General features: G+C 33.3%; 1 protein-coding gene across 6 annotated transcripts in view; it reads right to left on the minus strand.

The window, feature by feature from the left end:
* LOC132696894 (tensin-1-like) overlaps positions 1 to 22,580 on the minus strand; it is a 119,173-nt gene that overhangs the window by 67,483 nt on the left and 29,110 nt on the right. For all 6 annotated transcript variants that reach the window (XM_060662010.1, XM_060662017.1, XM_060662018.1 and 3 more), the window contains exons 2-3: positions 11,110 to 11,233; positions 4,399 to 4,436 (exon numbers count right to left, since the gene is read on the minus strand). In XM_060662010.1, the coding sequence (XP_060517993.1) occupies positions 4,399 to 4,436; positions 11,110 to 11,233 (162 nt within the window). The remainder of the gene's footprint in view (positions 1 to 4,398; positions 4,437 to 11,109; positions 11,234 to 22,580) is intronic.

The raw sequence follows: 22,580 nt of genomic DNA on the forward strand, positions 1-22,580 counted from the left end.
ACGATCGCGTTCCGGACCGGATGATGCAACGTAGAGCGACCGACGGCGACGCAGCGACCGACTGACGAACGTGCGGTACCGTCGTCGTAGGTTAAAATCCGTTTCCATGCCGATCTTAAATGTTTACTTTAACGTGTCGAACGACCGCCTGCCTGCTCGCCCGTTGTAAATAAAAGTCTGAAATAATTTCAAGCGTATATTTTATTAATTTACATTTCCCCGCTGCTAAAGCGCGGATTGCGCACTCTTTTTGCGTATTTAAACGGAGAAACAGATGCGAGCCGATTTGTGCTACTGGTTTCTAGCGATGTTATTCGTTTAATACTTTTGGTTTCTAAACGAGTCCATCGCAAAGCGTCATCATCGCGCGGATGAACGCGGTGAAGGGACGTGTTTTTCTCATATTAAACATAAATAAACTGGGAAGCAAATAATTTAGGTCACTCAAGAAATTACCAATTTTTTGAGAAAAAACGTTTATCGGCAGTATAGTATGCAAAACATTCGGTAAACTTTTTAAGTCATTCGTTTATTAATCACTTGCTCCGCTGCGATCCGCTTGTGCCAAATAAACTCGTGATTTAAATGCCGTTTACCACAATTGTTGCATAATATACTATTCCTACTCTATTTGGCTAACTGAATTGCACATTTAATCAGAAAATCTTATGTTGGTTTTCATGTGTATTATAAACAAAGCCCAATTCCTTTTTATTTATAACTAAAGAAACGAGTAACGAGGCATGTTCCAATCCTGCGGCAACTCTCTCAGCTTTAGGTACACTCCTTGGAGTTGGTGTATGTCTTCGAATACGTCGTCGAATCTCATCCCACATATTTTCCATGGAATTCATGTCTGGACTAAGTGCTGGCCAATTAAACCGTGTAGTTCCCAAATCGTCCAGATATTGACTGACAATTCTGTCGGTGTGGGGACTTGCATTATCGTGCATAAAATCTTTACCCATAGTGATCATCCAGTATTTCCGTAATGTACCTGTGAGCTATCAGAGAGCCATTCTGTATAAAGTCTAACTCTGTGCGTTCTTCCGAACTGATATTTCATAACTGAACCACCACCAAATCTCTCATTAATACAATCTATGGCATATCTTAGTCCTGGTCTCCTCCACAGTCACCGACGTCCATCTGACCCAGTGAGACGAAAACGGGATTCATCGGAAAACAGTACCTTCCACATATAATTCCAGTCTTAGTGATTTCAGGCAAAAGTTAATCTTGCCATTCGATGCAGTCGGTGCAATGGTGGCTCTGTAGCCAACCTTCGATAAGACAGTCCATTAGCACGAGGCCTTTAACTTGAAGTTGATTTCGAAGCCAAAACAGCAGAAGTTGTACTATTATGCAAACTTGCGGATACCAAAAATTGATCATCCTTTTGGTTGGTGATCCTCTTTCGACCGAATCGTGGTCTTCTAGTAACCAAGCCAGTCTCCCCGTAGCGTTAGTATACATTTCATTAGCATTAGCATACAGTTTCCCATTTTCTTGGACCATCTTGAATAAATGCTACAATTCTAGCCAAAATGCTAGGATATATTACCAGTTAATTACTCACTCACGAATTTATAATTAGAATTACGAATTACGTTATTTCATAAATAGTCGAAACTAGACTAACAATAACTGCCTACTACTACTTCGGTTATATATTTTTTTCTAATTATTTGAAATTTTTTGAGTGACCTAAATTTTTTGAAGCGAACAAATTCAAATGCATGTCCCAGTCAATTTAAATTTCTCTTTCAACCAATAAAAGCTGTCATTCAACACCTCACTTTGGACGAATAAAAGCTTGCGCTCTTTAATAATCTTCATGACCGTTACTAGTTGGTAAAAAGTCGAGTTTAGTGTGTGGATATCGTTGTAGAAAGGAAATGGCGTAAAGTGCAGTGTATGAAATTCAAGGACACGCTCCCTTCTGTACGAAATATCAGACCCGTTAGCTGGCCCCTCAGGCTTACAGCCCTTATATTATTTAATAGCTACATCAATAAATTCGTCATTTAAGGGAACCGAACAATTACTTAATTGTGAGGGAATAGATTTGCTATAATAAAAGCAAGCAATTTTGCATTGTCTGGAAGCTCAAAGGCAGATAATAATTATCGCCGTCCGTTACGAAACGGAGCTAAAAATTACCACGAAAAAGGAAATATTGCTGGAATCGTTTCAGCGGAATGCAATATTCGTAATTAAACTTGGCGTTGAAAATTCTATGGCTATTATTATTGTGTAACGTTATAAATTTAATTAATTTTAAAAATATTTTCGGCCAAATTTGTACGAATAACATCTAATTTAATGTGCTAGAGTTTAATGGCAAATTGTACATGAAGTAAAACTTTTGAAATTTCAATACCCAAATGGTGATAATAAGCTTAACAAACCCACTTTCATGTAAGAAGTTTAAGGAATTGAAAACCAAATGTTAAAAAAGACAAAAATAAATAAAAAGATAACTATTATTACTATTGGAGAGAAATGACTCAAAAGTATATCAAAACACAAATTACGTTTCTAGTTCTTGTACCATTGTATTACTGTGGCTCAGCTGAATGACACATAAAGAGCCGGACTAAGTGCTACGAACCAGCGAAACAAAACGGACCAAACGGCCGGTTGAAATTAACCAAAAAATTATTAGACTCGTTAACCTTGAAAAAGCCATTCTCGCAGGTTTTATGATACTTTTCGCGGAATTCTATTTGGTGTTGTTTTCGTTCGCTCGGTCGCAGTTCCAGATTTATTTTACAACAGCCAAGAGAACTTCTCTTCACGTGTCCACCGGAAACGTTACAGAAATTCTTCTTGAATATAATTGAGTCACATTTTAAAAGCAAACATTTTAAATTTTCAAGAAACCGGTACATTTGCTAGTTCTTTTAGTTAGCTTTCTGATTCGTAGTCATAACTGTAGTCACAAACTTAACAGTTTTAAGAATTAAATGACAGTTATTTATTTCTTTTACAAATTTGAAGTACTTTGTCATAGTTTAAATGAAATACCAACATTCCTATTTGATTTGTGTAGTAGTTTTCTGGTAGACTAGCTTATTGTATACAGAGTGATTCATTAATAATTAAAAAAAATTAACTGTAGACTCATGAGCATAATATATTTAAATTTAAACTTATTTACAGGGTATTTTATTTAAACGCTTGAAAATTGCTTTTGGTCGGTACTTTCAAACTATTTGACGTATTCTTGTCGTAGTAAGCGTGAGTGTAGGCGCTGTATACTCTACTAGATTATATTAAATAAAAATTTCGGGCTACTACTTATTATAAATATATGGACAAGTGGCTGTTTAACCCTTCTCAAATGCTTCCCCGCAGGCAGACTTGTTATCTGATTCTCCAATACTTGATAAGATAAGTAAATTAAATAACAAACTTTTTCTCAATTAATGTCAATGGGTAAGGACTGATTAATTATGTCCGTTAGATTGCATAGGCGTAGGATTGCATCGGCCAGGCAACTGAAAAGTTAATTCTTATTAACAAAAATAAATAAAATAGAACAATAAAAAACAATCAAACAAAAAAAAAGAAGAAAAAACACATTTTATCTAAGTGATTTGTGTTAAATTTTAATAATTTAAGCTCAGTATTCTCTAGTTAAAATATGTCCAATTATTAGTGAATCGCCCTGTACATCATCTTGTTTCTAAAATTCAGTGAAACAAGAGACCTCTGTTTTTGTTTTTATTTTTTCGTTCAGGGGATATGTGAAACCTCATTTGACATTTTTTCAGCAGGCAACCACGATCAAAATTTTTCAATTTATTTTATTCCTTTCCAAGTAATTATACAAAACCATTTTTTAGAGTACATATAAAACGTTTATATGCAGTGATAGCTGAAATTGTTAGTTTTGTTTGTTTGTTTATTTTGAAATATTACAAAAATCTTTTTTAAAGTTTTCTTGGTGATTTCTTGCTTTATTTACAGCACCCCGACCTCGCACGTTTGTGCTAGTATTTGTTCAGATCATTGTTAGATGTTTTAGATTGAATAAAACTAACTTGGTATTAAAAAGTAAAATTAATTATATAAATAGATCTTTAAATTCAAAATTTGCATGACATTTTTCAGTGATAGAATCACAGATATTTTTTTACGTTTTGCTACGTAATGCATTTTTTGTAAAGGCGTATTTTAAAGGAAAATCCTTTACTACCTTATCAAAATTCCTTCTCCTTCACCTCCAATATTGCCTGATTGAATCCTGTTAATAAGAATGCTTAGCTGATTTTATAGAAATCTCGGATCTGTTAGCATATTTAATACGATTATAACCAACAATCATTTAATCAATAATTACAATAAAGAAAAAACTTAAACAATAATAATGCCGTGAAAATATAAACTTACCTTATTGCCGCATTCCTTATGACAGACGTATTTGCATACTGAAAAAGAAAATTTTATTAGTTATTTGTGCAATACTTCAAGTTTGCTAGACTATTTAGTTAGTTTATTCATTAGGAACATTTAGTTATAATGAACAAGGAATCACTTCAATATGGATTCAAATTTTTAATAACAGAAAATACGAAAGGTTTATAGTAATGTTTTAATTAATAGCGCATCCACCATTTGTCAAGAATATGTCCTCCAAACAAATCCTAATTATAGCCAAGCCTCTCAACCGATGTCATCAATATTTAACTGCATAACACTAAGCACAAATACTTTCAAGGTTTAATGATTTTGTTCATTTTGTTCATTCAAGAGTAAGCAGTAAAATTGAAGTTGAAAAGCGATTTTGTAAAAGTAACACATAACTATTCTCTGTTATATACTATTATAACTATTATCAAAAGAATATGCTCTTATTATCTTGATACTAATTAGATCATCAAAGCAAGTCCTAAAAAGCCAAAAAATGGAATCTTTATATTTTGTATTTTATCCTATTAAAGAAAAATTTCCTCCTTCTGTTATAATACATCACCAAATATATATAACTTCACTTCAAGATTTATTCATTTCTAAAACTAAACAAAGCTAATCAAGTATATGTTAATAATATATTTTTTTATGAGTACGTTTCGTACATAGAAGCTAACTAACTTTTTTATTATAATCTTGTATGTTTCTGTGTTTTCAAGTTGAATACTCACACTCACTTGTTTATGTGGGATATGATTTATCTAAATCGCTTCCCATGCCATTGGTCATAGCGTAACCGGCCCGCTTTTAAATCTTTTATTCCGTTAATTTTTTTACATCCACAATGCGAAACCTTGATTCGTTAATAAATATTCGACTATTCAGTGAATAAAAAATTAAAATGATATTAATACAAACGCATTCGTTTATGAACAAAAAGCCATGTTGAAGCCGTCCCTTAACGTGATACTGTAATGACAACGTGATAGGGAAGTGTGACAAATTTTGCTCATTTACATAAATGTGAATGGGGTACTCCCGCTGTATAATTACTTTATTAACCGATACGTGTAATTCTTTTCATTTACATATTATTAGATTAGATAAAAAAAAAATCTGTAAATATTTTTAAAAAATTCCAGACCAATTACAAATACAAAGTAATTAAATCTAAAAAAATTCTTGGTCAGAAGAAATGAATATGTATTTCTGTAGTATTATTCCAAAAAGACTACATTTAATCAATATTTGTTATTTCCAGATAAATTAAAAATTTTCTTTTCAAATTTTTCGATAACTATATCAACAGATAAATAATAAAATATATATTCAAGTTTACATATTTGCTTTACTTACCCGGAAAAATAAACTTTATTTAGCCGGACTGCAAATGATTCACCTCAAAAAAATCCAAATAGGTGAAAAATTTGGCAAATAATATAAAGCAACATCTCATTACAAACACACGAACATTTTAATTTCAAAAATATTGATTTTCAAAGAAAGTTTATACTACTAAAAAATCACAGTTCACAAAAAACAATTTCGTAGTTCTATGTAACAAATATAAACAATTAAAAATTGTAAAATTTAAATCCTCTTTGTAACGCGCTGTCACCGCTTGTGACTAGCCGGACAGCCGGTAGCATAGAGAAAGACAAGGCGTTCGTCTTGGAGGTATTAATTTTAATTTTAGTCTTGATCCTGTCGCTTGATTTTGTCGTCTTGTGTTTAGTATCAAAAAGAAAGAAAGAAGAAACAAGAATCTTTATTAATAAACGTAAATAATACAATTCTCGGCCTATAACCTGAGAATAACACCAAAACATGTCGCCGTATCGATCGAAAAGCAGCGGTATGACGTCACGATCATTCCCGTGCGTTTAGTGTCGTCTAAAAGGAATAGGTGGATGTCACAACTTGAATTATTTATTGCAATTTAAACATTGGATTTCGAGTTTTGATATGTCGTATGCGTTACACATAAACAAATGTATAAAAGAAATAAAAAAAAATGTTCAAGTTCCCTATTCTCTATTCCTACCCACTTCCCTCTAAATAAAATTTGCCTCACAAAATCCATATTGACTGCATTATCGGAAGCTTTCCAGTTTAGATCGAGTTCACTGGCAAAAAGGGACGTATGGTCGCGGCTATTACGGCCCTGCGCCCAAAACGTGGGTGTTTTGTTCCGTCAGTTAAGAATTTTAAAGATCCATGAACGTAGCCGGTCGCGTTTCCCATGCGCATATTTCAAATAATCAGTTGGCATCATGCTACCTCCGAGCGCATTTCTCGACGAACGGACTGCTTTGCATTTTCCGCGGCTTGCGATAGTAAGAGATCAAGAATCGCGCCGAATACAGGCTACGCAAGAATAAATTATTTCCAATTGCCGTCAATTAAGATACTCCTTATTGTCTTTATTGTTTAATGGCGAATGTGTTTGTGTGTGTGTGGAAGTACTATTACGCCAATTGGTCGATCGTTCAGGAAGTTATTACATCCTTTAATCGGGAACTGCCGCCAATTGGCTAAAAGGGCCTGTCATTTCTTAATTCGGTAAAAACAATTATTTCGATCGGTTTAGAATAAATAGATAGTTTAAATTGGCACGATTTCCATAGTAGAAATATATAGATTTTATTTAGAGGGCAGTAATGACGGGCAGTAATGACAATTCTCTTCCTTGTCATACACGTTATTAGTAATTAGTGATAAGTGCAATTGCAGGATTGTTTTTTATTGTTCCCCAATGTTTATACCTTCGGGTTTTTTGAGGATGTAGAATACCTGCTAAATCGTAAAAAATTCGTATAAATTCATGTGTTGCATAAGTAACCAGTAAAAGAAACTTCCTTTCTTGGGTAAGTATATAATAATGAAATAACAAAAATTGATATGATTTATCATAATTATTTAAAAATTAAAAATATTTGTTAACTGTACGGAGTGGCCCGTTTGTTATGTAAAAAATATTTTAAAAAATGAAAGACTTAAAAAAGTACTCTTTGAAATATTGTATACAGGGTGTCTCTATTTTCGTGAACAAACACCACAAAACACCCTGCATGTTAAGGAATTTTTGAATTCTGCGGACCTCTCCGCATATAAGAACCTATACCTAAATCTTACTGTGTGAACTTTATCTCAAAAGTGACGATTGCAGGTTTCAATATGTCTATCGATAGCTTGTGTTGATTTCCTTATAAAATAGGATACCTTAGCAGTATGTGTCGATATTTTAAAAATAAATAAATAGAGGGTGGCAAACAACTAACATTAAAAATTTGAACAAAAAATTCGTTAAAAGTCACTTTCATAAACTGACTATCTTAAGATCTAGTAAAAGTTGTGTATTTCAAAATAGTAGCGTTTTATTGCACAATTGTTTAACAAATTTTTATACATTTTGTAAATCATACCTGGCAAATAAACAAACAAATTCAACAAAAAACAAGTTTTTAAATTTGTTTAATTTCTTAAAAATGAAACAAATTTTAGGAAAAATATTTAGAAATTTACTGAAAATTATCCAGATGAACAAAATTTACAAGAAACACGGTTTTAAATAAATCAGAAAAATTTTATATTAAATAATTATAATATATATATTTTTGTAAAAATATTTTTATAATTTTTTTTGTGAATGTTGCAAACAATTGTTAATTTGCTTTTATTACTATTAGCATTTTCTCCATTGTTTAATTTCTTTTACAAAAACGGTTTATGGATTTGACATCTCATTTTTTTGTATTAAAATAACCAGAACAATAAGTTAGGTGGCATAAAATTGTCAAATATTGATTTCCAAACTCCCATGATTACAATAAAAAACATTATATTGCTAAATTTTCGAAAAATACAATTTTTTCAAAATATCCAATTGAAAAAATGACTTTTAACGATTTCTGCATTTAAATTTTTATGTTGCTTTTTGATCAACCTGTACTTACCTATTTTTAAAATATCAACACAGATCACTAAAGTAAATCCCATTCTATAAGAAAATAAATCTAAATATAAAAAGGAGAAATCGATAGATACATTTAAACTTGCAAACGTCAAATTTAAAATACAAAAATATCTCAGAAACTTATTACCTAGAGTGTTCCATTTAAATCAGAAAGTTGTTACTTGTCCACAAACATACAAACATTACCCCAAACAACTTTTGTCTCTTAATTTTTTTCTGATAATTTTAACCGATTCTGAGAAAACTAGTAACTAATAATACTGAAAAATATATAGTGCAATTTTCGGACCAATACATCTTTTTGAAACGTTACAAAAGACTAACATATTTTTTTAACAAATATTTAAGGAAAATATTGTTCGCTGTAAACGAAGGAATTAGAAGATAAAATCCCATTCTTCCACTTATATAAATGACCATGCCTCACTAGACCACTTTTTCTGTTGTAAAATTGAGTAATTCGATGAATTTACTTCATATTAAATATTTTATTTATAAAAGCGAAACACGACTCGACATAGGGCAGCAACCGTAGGAAGTTAAGGACGGTAATGCCAGGACGACCATGGAGCAAAAATATGAGTAATACAGTTTTTAATTGTTATTTTGGGCGAAATACATCTTTAGTTCAGTTAGTTTAACTTTTACGCGAAGTCAGACAGTTGCGTTTGATTTAACAACGTAACAATACCCTCTCTACAAGCTAGAGCGACACTTAAATTGAATTTGAATTCGATTTCCAATGAATCATTGTTTAAAATTAAGCTACATATTTAATTAACATATCGTATGATGCAAAGAAAGTCAAACTAATATCAATTTTATGCACAGGTTACTTCTCGATTCGTTAAAGGGCTTATATGGCAAAAGTGAAAAAATTAAAGATAAAAAAAGCAAAAATAACAATCCATACACCAACAAACAAATGTTGTTAAAAATTGACAAATTATAGCTACAGAATAAAATCTGATTTACATTAAGTAATGATTTATATTTTTTCCTAAAAATTTTAGGTGTTGAGAATATGTCAGATTTCTTATAAATATGTGTTTTAGCTGCACGGTGACTGGCACAGAAAAACAGTTGTGTCACAACGTGAGCGTAAGTACTTTATCTAGCAAAGAAATCCGATCCTGTTCCTTTCGGAAAAATCTTCGATCGGTATATACGGTCGTGCTTGCTTGGGAGACACGAACAAGAGCGTTCAAAAAATCGCCAGTTAATATTAATGGTTGGAATATAATTGGGATGTAACTGTCTAGAGTTTTGTGCTCTACCCAAATCGTTCGAATGTTCCGATCTATAACTTGTCGAACAGATATGAAACGGTATCCGCCTCCACAAATGTTAACTTGAATCAATAGTAGAAGTATCTAGGTACTGCCTTTTTTTAACGGTTAGTTAATAATAAAAAAATAATTTTTTTAGCATGCCGTGTGTTACGTAAAGATATGTACTAAATTTAAGCGGGGCCAATTTTAAGTAGAACATGTGTCATACAACTTCTGGTTTTTAGGATGCAGGGTGTCAAAGTTCCTTTTGCGTTTTTTTATTAATATTTCAAATATCCTCTTGTAATTACTGAAAATTCGTAACTTTATTTGTAGTACTAAGTTGCTACTTTAGCCCTGACTTAGACCCCGGGAGACTTCCACATAAATATTATTGCAGGGAAAATGTACACCGCTAAGTTTTTTTAAATGTTGATATAATTTTCACAATAAGCCACTCAAAATAACCCTTTTGTGTCAATTGACTTTTCTTTGGATTTCAATTCATTTTTGTAGAAAAAAATATTTTTCTGGATACGACAAAGAAGTCAAAAGCTGAACCGCGTGTGCTTTTTTTTTACTCCTTTCTGTAAAATACCTACAACTACACGGATCTAACGTGCGGGAAGCGTCACTATGAGTCTTTTGTCCCATGGATCCGAGCCCCTTCGCACATTTCCGCAATATTACAAAACGGGTTTGGGAGCCATCGGATGTTTTCGAAGATTTTACCGCACGGCTTGAATTTTGACGTCTGTCAATTCTGAAGGTCATGTCAGTGAATGTATTCGTGTTGTTTTGCAAAAATCTACCCAAAAACTAATATGCTATAAAAAACCATTTTTGCAATCTGGCGATTCTAATGAACAATATGTGATATGTATCAATTGAACATAATACATAAAGGTAAGGTGTCAACAGATAATAAAAACTAATAATATTTATATAATAACTAAATAATTATCCTAGCAAAGAGAAAATTTTATTTGAATTGTATAACTGCTACAAAGAACACTGGTAAATTTTCTACAATAACAAAAATATGTTTGAAATATTGATAAAAAAACAAAAAATAAAGTTTGGCACCATAGATTTAGTACATATTTTGAGTAACACTCTGTACTAAAGTCTCTCATAAGCCGACAACAGTAGTCGCGCCTATCTTTTTATTCAAATTACGTCGACAACACGAACTAACAAATATATAACGCATAAATAAATTTTAAGCTGGTACGAGAACTATTGAAACTACCGAAGAGAAAATTTCGACTTTACCGAAATATTTTGCATAACTAACGCAGGAAACACTAGTTTGGCTAGTTGGAACTATTCCGACCGCAAAAGCGTTTTATATTATAATCCACAACGGAATTTTTTTGCAATGTTCATATTACCGGCGGCCATTCCTTCAATCAACATTTAAACGTAGGCGTTCAGGTTTACCTCGACAACAATAGCCCTCGTTCAGGATGGGTTGATGGCAATAGTGGCAAGGGCGCTGTTTCTTGAAATTTTTACATCGGAATGCATGGCTGAATCCTTCTGGAGTTCGTTGGTTTTCCTTGCTCTGCAACAGGCGGGAAAAATATGTTAATTAAACTAAGCAAGATTAGGGGAAATTAATTTTAAAAAATTTGTCCCAAATATTTTGTGCAAAATATGTAGATACACAAAATAGCACCTACTTTTTACAAAACTATTACAAGACTAACCAAAACTTCTGGATTTCTTCTGCTTCGGTTGTTGTCGAGTCGAACTTGCTAACGTTTCGCCAGCCATTCTATTGGCTTCTTCAGCGCTTATTATAAGTTTCAGTTAGGCTCTGAAGAAGCCAACAGAAGTTTTGTAAATAGTGTTCAGTAGCCTGTGGAAGTTTCTTTGAATAATTAAAATAGCACCCACATAATTCCAATGCTGTAGCACTAAAGAAACTAGTATTATTAAAATTCCAATGAATTCACATTATTCCTAATAACCTAATACTTCAACAAAAATATGTAGCTTTGAGAATATTATTGCACCTAAATTAACCCAAAAAATACTTTATTGGGGTTAGTACACTAATTAAATTATTTTTTGTAAAATTTAAAGTAACTTCTATTTATATGTTAAACTCTCATTTGATTTCGATACTTTTAAATAAATTATTTGCTGCAGATCGAATTTAGTTGCAAATCTATGACTTAGTTTTGGTTGGTCGATTTTAAGTTTGTAAGGAACACAAAACAAATTTTAATAATGTGAAGATTTTTTCGGCATATTCAAAGTCGCATGTTTTTTTCTTCTTTCTATTTTCAATTTTATTATTATCCTTCGAGTTCTTGGAAAATAACTAGAAAATAACAACATTGAAATATTACCTCCTATATTTTACTGCCAAAGTGCTGGTCGCATATAAATTGGTCTTATAAATTAATTGAATAATCGTCAAATCTGTGTCTATACCATTATGATTATCTGTTGCTCACTATAAGCAACTGAAATTTCCTAACTTTGACTTCTCAAACTAACCAAGCAAGTCATGTGATATTTGTTTAAGTCTGCTTCTGTTTTCCGATTAGCTATTATTGGGTTAAGAACCATTTAATTTCCTTTTATTAAAATGTGGTGTCGCTAGTTTCGGTTGCCCATTGTTTTTGCAAGATTGTCGATATTGATGCCCCACCTGGGTCCGTTTTTAAGAGCAAAAGTTAATACTATTAATCTGTAAATTGCATAAATAAAGTTGTTTACTACACGTACAGTTTTCTTGATTATGATTAAATTGTGAAACTTATTTTACTCCCTCTAACAGATAAACCCAAACTGATCTTTGATTTTGGCATTATAATTCGCCTTTAACTGTAAGAAAATATATCGAAATATAAACGTCACACGCTATAGAAAAGAAGACGAACTAAATAAAAATTGTGTTTATCTGCGGTGTAAATTTTTTTAATATAAATTAATCGAATGCCAAGTTACTATAATGTTGTACGCCTCTTCAGTGGGGCAAAAGAAATAAAAGATATCGTGTAACAAAGACATAAAAATGACGGGTTTATTATATAGGGATCGCGTTCATTGTTCGGCCCGCTCAAAGATTGAAATGCGTGCGGCATTCACAATTCTTCGGCACCTTTTTTTTAAACGTATTCTTGTATTATCTGTAAGTCGATGCCTTCTCCGAAGTTGTGTGGCATTTAGTCGCGCATGGTATAAATATATTCACGGTTAATTACAACGGACGCCATTTTATAGCGCGAGTTATACCTACAAGGCGTGTCGCTATTCGCGCTAATTTAAAGGAAAGCTATCTTCTTGTAAGGTTGCGTAAACTGAAAGCTTAAACTTTATGCCAATTGTAATAGTAATCGATTGGTAATTTTCCAAGAAACTTTGAAATTGTTATAGAATTTTTATGTCATAGCGCCTTATAAAAAATAATGAACACGTTAAAAAATATAAAAATGAAATTCAGGTGTATGCAAAAGAATGTCATAAAATAGGAATTAAAAAAATAATGAGGATTGTGAGATTCTACTGGCAAAGAATTCAGGTTTGATAATATTTAATATTCTGTTCTCTACTCAGCTGATTTCCTTTGAAACTCCAGGAATTATGCTGATTTAAAATGCCTCTACAGAATTATTCGCGAAAATGGTGCATGCGCTAGTCCCAGTATAGAGCCAATTGCTGTTATAGTTTGTACAATACCGACTCTTTGTTTTGTCCGGAAAATAGGAAAACTACAGACAAATGAAAATGGAAGGACATAGCTAGTTACCAAATTTTTTTTAGCTAATGCATCACATATAATCAAGCAAAGTAAGAAATTCTCTAATTTGTTTAACAAGAATTAAATTCAATACTTTATTTATGTGTTTTTTTAAATTCTTATAAATCAGTATAAGTACAATGTCGAACTGGCAACATTGCTTTTCATTTTGGTAAGATGCTTAAAAATTTCGAAGGGTCAAATGAGTTAGGATTTTTGACATTCTGACACAAAATTTGAGGATTTGTATTTTTGCGATTTTCAGAAGCGAGGGGATGTGTATTTTAAATAATTAATGAAATTAGACAATGGTTTATGACAAATGTATAGTGTCTGTATATTAGCCTCAAATTTCACAGGTATAAGGAATTCGGCACCATAAGGTTGAAACCATGGTAAACAAATGCAAAGTTCCTGATGTGAATTCCAATAGGCAATTCAGTAGGGTCAGTAACAATTTCGTTAAACTGAATAAAACCCCATACATTTTTTAGCCCTTTTCTTAATTACTCAGAACTTTCATTAAAGATGTACTTTAAAATAAATTAGTTTGACGTTGGGGTCAAAAGTGAGTCCTGTTCCGGATCTTAAACTTCAGTTTGACTAACACAAAATATGAGTGTATTTTTACTATAGGAAAGACTCAAATTTGAATTGTTAAATTCTTTTAGCTCATACTTTAGGACGGAAAGGCTTGAATTTGTACATTGTCAGGGACCAGATATAGATGTAATTTGTCCAGATACATACGCAGCTATAAATTTGCTTTTTGCTCTGCATTGAAAACTCTGGCTAAATATTGTTTCTATAGGGCTGGTTATAACAAAAAATATAGATGTTATTTGTGACCATAAGACTTTAGACTGATTCTCAGTGGTATTATGATACTGTGTTTGGTATACGACGCCCTACTCTAAAGTATCGAATTATGCACTGATCGAGCGTGCACAAAGTCTCACTTCAAAACATGATCTTCATTAAACCCTCTCGTGAGCGAAGTTTCGCGTTTCCGATACTTTAGTCACGGGTCGGGAGGAATGGGATGCTTCCGGTAGATATTTAAGACACTAATAATATTTCAAAAGTGCTTAGTACTGATAGAACAAATTTAATAGGAGTTTAATTCAACAGGGTTCTACTTTCTAATATAATTTTACATATTTCGCGACTTCACAACACGAAAAAGAACCACAGATCTAGAAGAAAATGACAACAAGTAGGCGGGGTGTTCCAGTAAAACAGTAGTCAGTGCTTCGCAGAAGATATACCGTTGCCTAGTGATTATCGGACGAGCTTTTGTTCAATTATTTTCATAAACAAACCATCGATAACTGCCAATGGCATTCGATTATCTAACACAAAACTCTTAACTGTTAGGTATTCCTTTTTGTCGCATACCCATGCCACATACCGCACATAATTAAACTCGGCATTACCATACAAGTGCGACGAGTCGAATATTAAATGGCTCCCGCCTATGTTTAAACAAAACGTTTTAAATCGTGAAAACGAAATAACGAATAAGCAAAGTGTATCCATCCGACGTACATTTTAGGAAAGCAAACAACTTCGCGTCGATGGTTGAAAACACATCTGCCTCGGTATTAACGAAACTAATTGAAGGCGAACGGTTATATTGCGACACACCAAAAGAAATAATCGAGATAAAGAGTTCCGAACAGAAAACCATTGATCGACGCACCCGCTTTGATGTGGTTTTAATAAAACGCTTCTTAATTTGATTTATAAATAATTTTCTCGAGTAGTTCAGTAACGCCATTCACGAGCGATGAGCGTACGGGGTGGTCAAATCGAAACCTCATGACTCGCACAAAGAAGTTTTTCAGAAATAATTATGGAATATTTGGCGGGGGACTATGCGGCGATAGACCATGAATTTCCGACATGGTGATTTATTCCGCAACAATTAATCACAGGTTAATATTAACAAATTGCTAAGAAGATTTATTAATAACGGCACTTCCTTTCATTGCATCCTCATTTCTGAATCAAGTGGGCGTTTAGTAATTTGATTTTTTTTTAACTTTTTGAATGGCGCTGAAACAGAGCTTCTCAGTATTAAGGGACGGTTCCTGTAGGATGGCGCTCTTGGACATTAAAGCAGCTTGTTGTTTAATGATGATGTTACACACTTAAATAGCTACTAGAGATATAGAGGTTCTGCCTATGCTGATAACACATACATTTATACTTATAAAGCAACTATGAACAAATTTTTGAGAAGTTTCCGAAATTTAGAGGCCTGTCCGGAAGATCATTACTATCTCTATAAAAATATCATAGTCGCCTGAAGCATTACCATTACCTGAAGCAAGGCTTTTGCTTTGTACTCTGTAGTCAGAGACGTAGCTGAGAAGATGAGCTCCAGCTATCATGCCATCGTATGGGGGGACGTCCAGGAGATCTGCTCGATCTTGGGAGACAATCTCTTGCAATTTTTGGGCAGTCTGTGCTCATCCATCCGTTCAACATGATCTCTCCATTCGAGCCTTCTGTTTCGGGACTATCGTACAATATCGATGACAACGTAAAGTTCTCTGATGTCTTCGCTTCTTTTGTGGTTCCTCAGTGTGTGGCCTGTTATAGATCTTACAGTTCTCATCTCTGCTGTTCGGATGATTCTTTTTGTTGTCAGGTTTTACGTTCTTGTATCTACAGCGTATGTCAAAACGGGTCTCACACAGGTCTTATATATGCGAGTTTTACCTTCTATTGTCATATATTTGTTTCGCCATATTCCATATCGCAGGTACCCTGCTATTAAGGCTACCTCGATTGTTTGGCATTTTACTTCTTTTTGGAGATAATTAAAACTCATGACCTGCTCTAGAGGTTCATTGTATATGGCCAGTTTACATCTTCTGGACTCTTTTGATATCGTTAGTGATTTAGATTTTGCTACCGATATCTCCATGTTGTACTTGGAGGCGATGTTTTCGAACTTAAAGAGATTATCTTTAGTTCTTTGTTCGCTAGTCGGTATTCCTTTCCAATCTTCTTCACTTCAGATATTAGCTCATTCATAGTCAGATTGAAAAGGACATGGCTCAAGCTGCCCCTTTATCTTATTCCTATCTGCATAGGTATTTTGCGTGTTTTTCTGCCCTCCACTTGTATTTGGGTCATATTGTTGCTATTTATTTAACTCAACTACTATATTCTATTTTTTCTAAAGCCTTCTGCTCTTTACACAGCCCACAAGAAGATATTTCGTTCGACAGGATTTTGGTGAATAACTTCAGTATTGAGCTTAACAGCGGGATTATCCGATAGTTTGCTGGGTATTATCCGTTTCCTTTCTTAAATATTGGGATGGTTATGCTTTCCTTCCATTCAGTTGGTATTTTGTTGGTCTTAATTATTTTGTTATTGATATTTCATCTCTTCCGTACATCAGCAACTCGTTAGATATTTCATCTTCTCCAGCAGACTTGCGGTTTTTTACTTTGATGGTTGTTTGTTCAATTCTCTCCTAGACACGGTCCATGGCTTCTGAGGAATGCTAAGTTGTCGTTTTTCCATGTATACTGCATAAGTGGGCTGTAGATTTTACAGCAGTATTGTTCCCAGTCATTGAGTGTTATTTTTGTTACATTTACTTCTTCATTAATTGGTTTCTTCCTATTCCACAGCATGTTCAAAATCTTCTTCTGACCTCCGTAAAAGTCATGTTCCAGGTCTGCCGAGATCTTTTTCCAATGTGCTCGTTTAATGTGGTGTATTATCTAATAGTATACACCCTTACCTTTTTTGATACGATGTTCTACAGTCTGAACGATGAAACTTGTCATATTCTAATGATTTTCTTTCTGAGAACTATAATAAACCCAAAAACTAAAGTCGGTGGTCACCGCTCAAAACGAATTTCGGTCTGTAAGTTAGACAAAGAAGCAAATATAATTAACCCTCGTAGTTGCAGCAATGCGATGCAACACAAGAAACGTATTAATGTTTTAATGTAATAAAAGTTGAGTTGCCCCAAACTACTCACTCATTTAACTGGGTCAAAAGACGTTTGTTTTATTTTGTCACATTGTGAAAGCTCCGTCGATCAAAAGTCCACCACATTATGTGTTGCTCAATAGCACGATGACCAAAAATGTTTATTTCTGCAAATAATAGCTTAATTTATTTTTGATTGAAAGGCAACCAAAACTAGTTCTTACAACAAAAATTTCTTCTTCTTGCTTCAAATTTCACAAATAAAACCTGGCGTTCTTGTTTAACTGCACAACTAATTTGGTGATTGTAACTGAAATTTCAAAATTTAATGATTTGATAGAATTCTAAGATACTCTTCAATTCATGCTGTGGCTTCAGAATCCTGGGATTTGACCGACTTAAATAAAACGTAAGCTTCAATCAGGGCTAGATAGAGAAGGACGTTTATTAATACTTTCGCCATCAGATTCATATATTTATTTGTATTAAATTGATGTAAGACCAAGTTCGAATTTGGCACGCTGCCGAAAAAGATAGCTAGATTGAAACAACTATCAAATTTAAGACTAAAGCTCACACGGGATCTCTCAAAAAAGTGGAATCGTCTAGATCTATGACAGAGCCACTGAAAACCAAACAAGGGTGTCTAAAAAAAATTACAATCGCATGAATAATAAACTACCAAATGTAGATGATTTGCTGTAAATTGTAGAAAAATTTTTAAAAATGGTAGGGACGCAGTCACTGCACAATAATACATTTTAAGTATCACAGAAATTTAAAACATTTTTTCAACGACATTGCTCTGGCTATTTTCAATTTAACATTACTTGTAAGAGGTGCTTCAAATGAAATAAAGAAAATTGTCAGTTAACTTGTTAGGATTGAGGATACTTATACGTGCACATTAAGAAAATGAAGAAATGTGCGAAAGGACAATATTTATTTATTATTTATCTTAAACTTTCACAAACACCAACAAAGAAGGCAGTGTTGGACCTGTTTACAAAATTATGATTTGTCATTTTCACAAATTGCCTTCCCCCTGCCTTGGTGTTTTTAACCGACCCTAATTTCAATTATTATTTCTCACACTTTCAAATTGAATTCGACCACAAACGGAAGCCGATCTTTGACACCATCACGGAGCCATACGGGATACGGGTTTCGGATTTTATTCAAAAACGCCGACAGTAGGCAGACAAAAAGGAGAACACGTTAACGCCAGACTAAAGTAACGCAATACGAGAAGAGTCACGTACTTCTTTTTAAACGCCAAAAGATTTACGGCACTTTTTCTAATCGAAGGCTAGAGTAGAAACGCTGAAGGATTTACAGCACGACTATAGTAAGCTAGTGGCACAAAGAAAAATCGGGTTTGTGATACAATGGACGCACCTACAGGTGTTTTCTCTCATGATTTGTCTAAAACGCTTCGATAAATAGATAATTTTCGTCGTCTGTTATTGCGATTTGTCGAAATATAATTTGACACGATTTGCAGGACACGATTTCGCTAATCTCACGACTGTGCGTAGTTTATTCCAAATTCAACCTTTCAAATATTTATAACGGGTTTCCACGAATAATTTCACCTAATGAATATGACGCGGACAGTCGATTGCGGCGCGAACGAATATATTGTTTAAATAATAATTGTTCTAACAGTATATATAGTATCAATTTAATATTCAAATGAAGTTTCGCGCACAGCCACTAGAATAATTCGTTGTTATTATAAACCAACGAGAAATGGGCGGGTTGGTTTTAATTTGAATAGAACGCCGAGCAATCAAACCGAATACAAAAGCGCTCGTGACATATAATGACGCACTTATTTAGGAATCGTTACCAGAATCGTAAACTATACAGAAAACCGTTTATGCGTGAAATTAACACATCAAGGTGCAGAGAGCTGTTAGACGGAAGTATTACTTGATCACCAAAATTGAATGCCTGAATTTTATAACTACGCTATAAGAAAGCCGTAACCGGAAGGGGGCCCATAAGTTAGGAGATCATAATCTGCTTTCTTTTAATCTTTACTTCGGCCAAGTTTGGCAACAGAGTTACAAATAGGCTTTTAATTTACGACGTTCCTTGTTGTCAAGGCGATTCTCAAAATTTGAATTGCCCATGTCTTGTAACATAATATTCCAAAATGGAAAAGAACATATTATGGGCGCTGGTCTATAATAGTACGCATAGTAAAGGTAAAAATAGAGTTGTAGAAAGGTAATAGAAAATGGATGAAAATTCAAATTGTTACAACTCGGGCGGCAGAGATATTTTGATACAATACAATGCATGCAATTGTCGCCATTTACTTTTTATTTCTCGCCTGACACCTAAACATATTCTGCAGGAAAAGAGCTGGCAAACCGAAAAAATTGAAAATATGGCAATATCTTTAAGATATCTTAATAGAGGTTTAGCTTTAAGTGCAATATTTTTATTTACACTTTCAATACAGTTGGAAATTTTATTATTTGCTTAAACTCAATAGGAAACTTGAACAAAATTTTAATTTGGAAAATTTTGATTATAAAAGTTAGTTTATACTATTAATAGAACCACAGTTCACAAAAAAAAATATTTCGTAGTTCTATGTAACAGATATAAGCAACTAAAATCTGTGACGTCAATTCGCTCGTAAGATTACGCGAAAGGCGGTCGGTAGCATAGAGAAGCCATTAGAGAACGACAATGCGTTCGTCCTGGTAGTTTCAAATTTAATTTTAGTCTTGATCCTGTCGCTTGCTTTTGTTATCTTGTGATTAGTATCACAAAGAAAGTTTTCAAGATGACCGAAGCCGAGTTTTTGAAAGGTCAATCTGATATTTTACCGTAAGGGGATATGTTTATGGTTTATCTTTCATACAAAACACAGAATTTTTTTTCTGCTGAGGTTGGCGGTGTTAAATATAAAAGGTATGTTCATACAAAATGTAGCCACTAGTTTTAAACAATATAATATTGTAATCAGCTTAAAATTTTCTAGTTTTTAAAATTCAAAAATGGGTTTTTGGAGACCTAAATACTGCTTTTAAAATATATTGGCAATGACAGCCATGGAGACTGCAATAGGACGGATGCCAGTTTGAAGAGTTAAAAATGTGTGCACGGTTACCTGAACATAATGTTAGAAAAAAACGAATAAAAGGTTAATCTGGTGTTTTACGGTTTTGTGTTTATACGAGCCAAAAATAAACTTAAATAATATGTCTCGACCTATAACCTGAGAATAACACTATAACATGTGACCGTATCCATCGAAAAGCAGCGGGATGACGTCACCCGGGTGTAACAACTTGAATTATTTGTTGCAACTTAAATATTCGGTTTTGAGTTTTGATATGTGGTATGCGTTATTTCGATACATAAAAAAATGTATTAAAGGAATAAAAAAACATGTTCATGTTCGCTATTATAGATAATTAATATATATAACAATGACAAATGGGTGATTGTAAAATAAATTTATTTCGGGGGCAATAAAACCTGGAAATAGTTCATTTAAAACAAATGACGGCATTCACTAAATAGTTTGGTAAAATCCATCATCAATCTAACTCAACATAGCATCACCATTAATAGAACGAATAGGTCCACAAGAGTCTCAACATTACTAGACAATCAGCGGTGACCAGTGCCTATCTCTTAGATAACAGAGAGGACAGGAAATGTAAGTAAAACAACAAACCAAAGACGAAGTTGCCACAGTAACTCAGATTAGCCAAGAACAAAAGTAACCCAATGTCAGGCGCCCAAGTATATTGAACAAAATCACATTTCTTGAGAAGTAGCCATAATTATTTTTCTTTGTCTGAAAACAAAATAAAATTTCGCAGTCTTCTTTCACTATACAGGCTATTAGTGAAATGACATCATATAATTTAATGAAGCAATTTCATGCTCGACGGACAAATGGCAAAAATACTCTTTACGACTCGACGGTTGCTGTCTGCTATTCCCGATTACTTCGTAACACGAACATAGCTAATCCCATAAATTCAAAGGTCAAAAAATATTTTTCCCAATATTAGTGTTAACAAAATTTGGCCATCATTAATTTAATTCGTACCAATATCATTAATCCGTTTTATTACTTTGTCTGCCAATACGAGAAACAATTCCTGATTTTTGGTTAGGCATTACTAAAGACAAATTCAAAGGCCACAAAAGTAGTTTAATCCACTACTAAGTAACAAAATTACACACCATTTAGTTCCATAAGCACAGCAAAAGGTTTTTGCTATTAACAAAATCACTATTCAATTCGAGAATTCACCACTTTCAGCACACATAAATGGTACAGGGGGATGTTTATTTATCCCAGAGAAATAGAATAGGTTTTGCAGTATACTTATGAAAAATTAAATGAAATATTTGACGCAAATATGTTTCGATAAAACTAACATAAACTAAGCAACACCAACAAAAAAAAAATATTATAAATTTACGTTTACATGGAAAGCACAGCTGATTGGCATCCCAAGTGTCAGTCAATGAAATGTCAGGTTGGGGTTGTTCTGTTCTCCCGGATAAGGTTACCAAAAAATAGTCTTCTTTATAATACGATTTAGACCGAATAACAAAATTGATTCGACATTAAGATGAGGGTTCAAAAATCAACAATTAGATTATATAATGTGAGTATGTACTAAGAGCGCAAAGTGCCGTTCTGAGCGACTTCGACGCGCAGCAGGCGGTTACCTTGCGAAACGGCCATGTTAACTTTGCACGCGTTACAAGCTGTTTTTTAGTAACATGTTTGGGAAAAATGAATAGTTATTGGTATCTTAGTATCACGCGCGGGTTATAGAATTATCGATATCTGCCAAACACACACCCTGGCGCCTACATTTGCTGTAAAAGTCGCAGACATACAATAGCACACAATAAGTAATTTTACAAAAATCCTGTCAACCGTAATGAATTTCATTCGTAGATATCTAGATGCGGAAACCTAAATTTCAAATTTTTTGATTTGATATAGCGCCCTCTTCGCTTCTTCTTGCTTCACATCGGTTGCTTTTGACGGTTTAATGTTCATCTATTTTTATTAGTTTCGACTATATGAGTGCGAGTATTAGAATCCTCTGCATATTGTTAAGTTATTTTATTTCTTTGTTTTCTTTGTAAAGACTGGTGTTGTTAATGAATTTTTTATTGTAGAGGAAGTAAAACAATG

This window comes from Cylas formicarius, unplaced genomic scaffold (assembly GCF_029955315.1).
Source record: "Cylas formicarius isolate icCylForm1 unplaced genomic scaffold, icCylForm1.1 PGA_scaffold_1__22_contigs__length_36826433, whole genome shotgun sequence".
NCBI classification, from domain to species: Eukaryota; Metazoa; Arthropoda; class Insecta; order Coleoptera; family Brentidae; genus Cylas; species Cylas formicarius.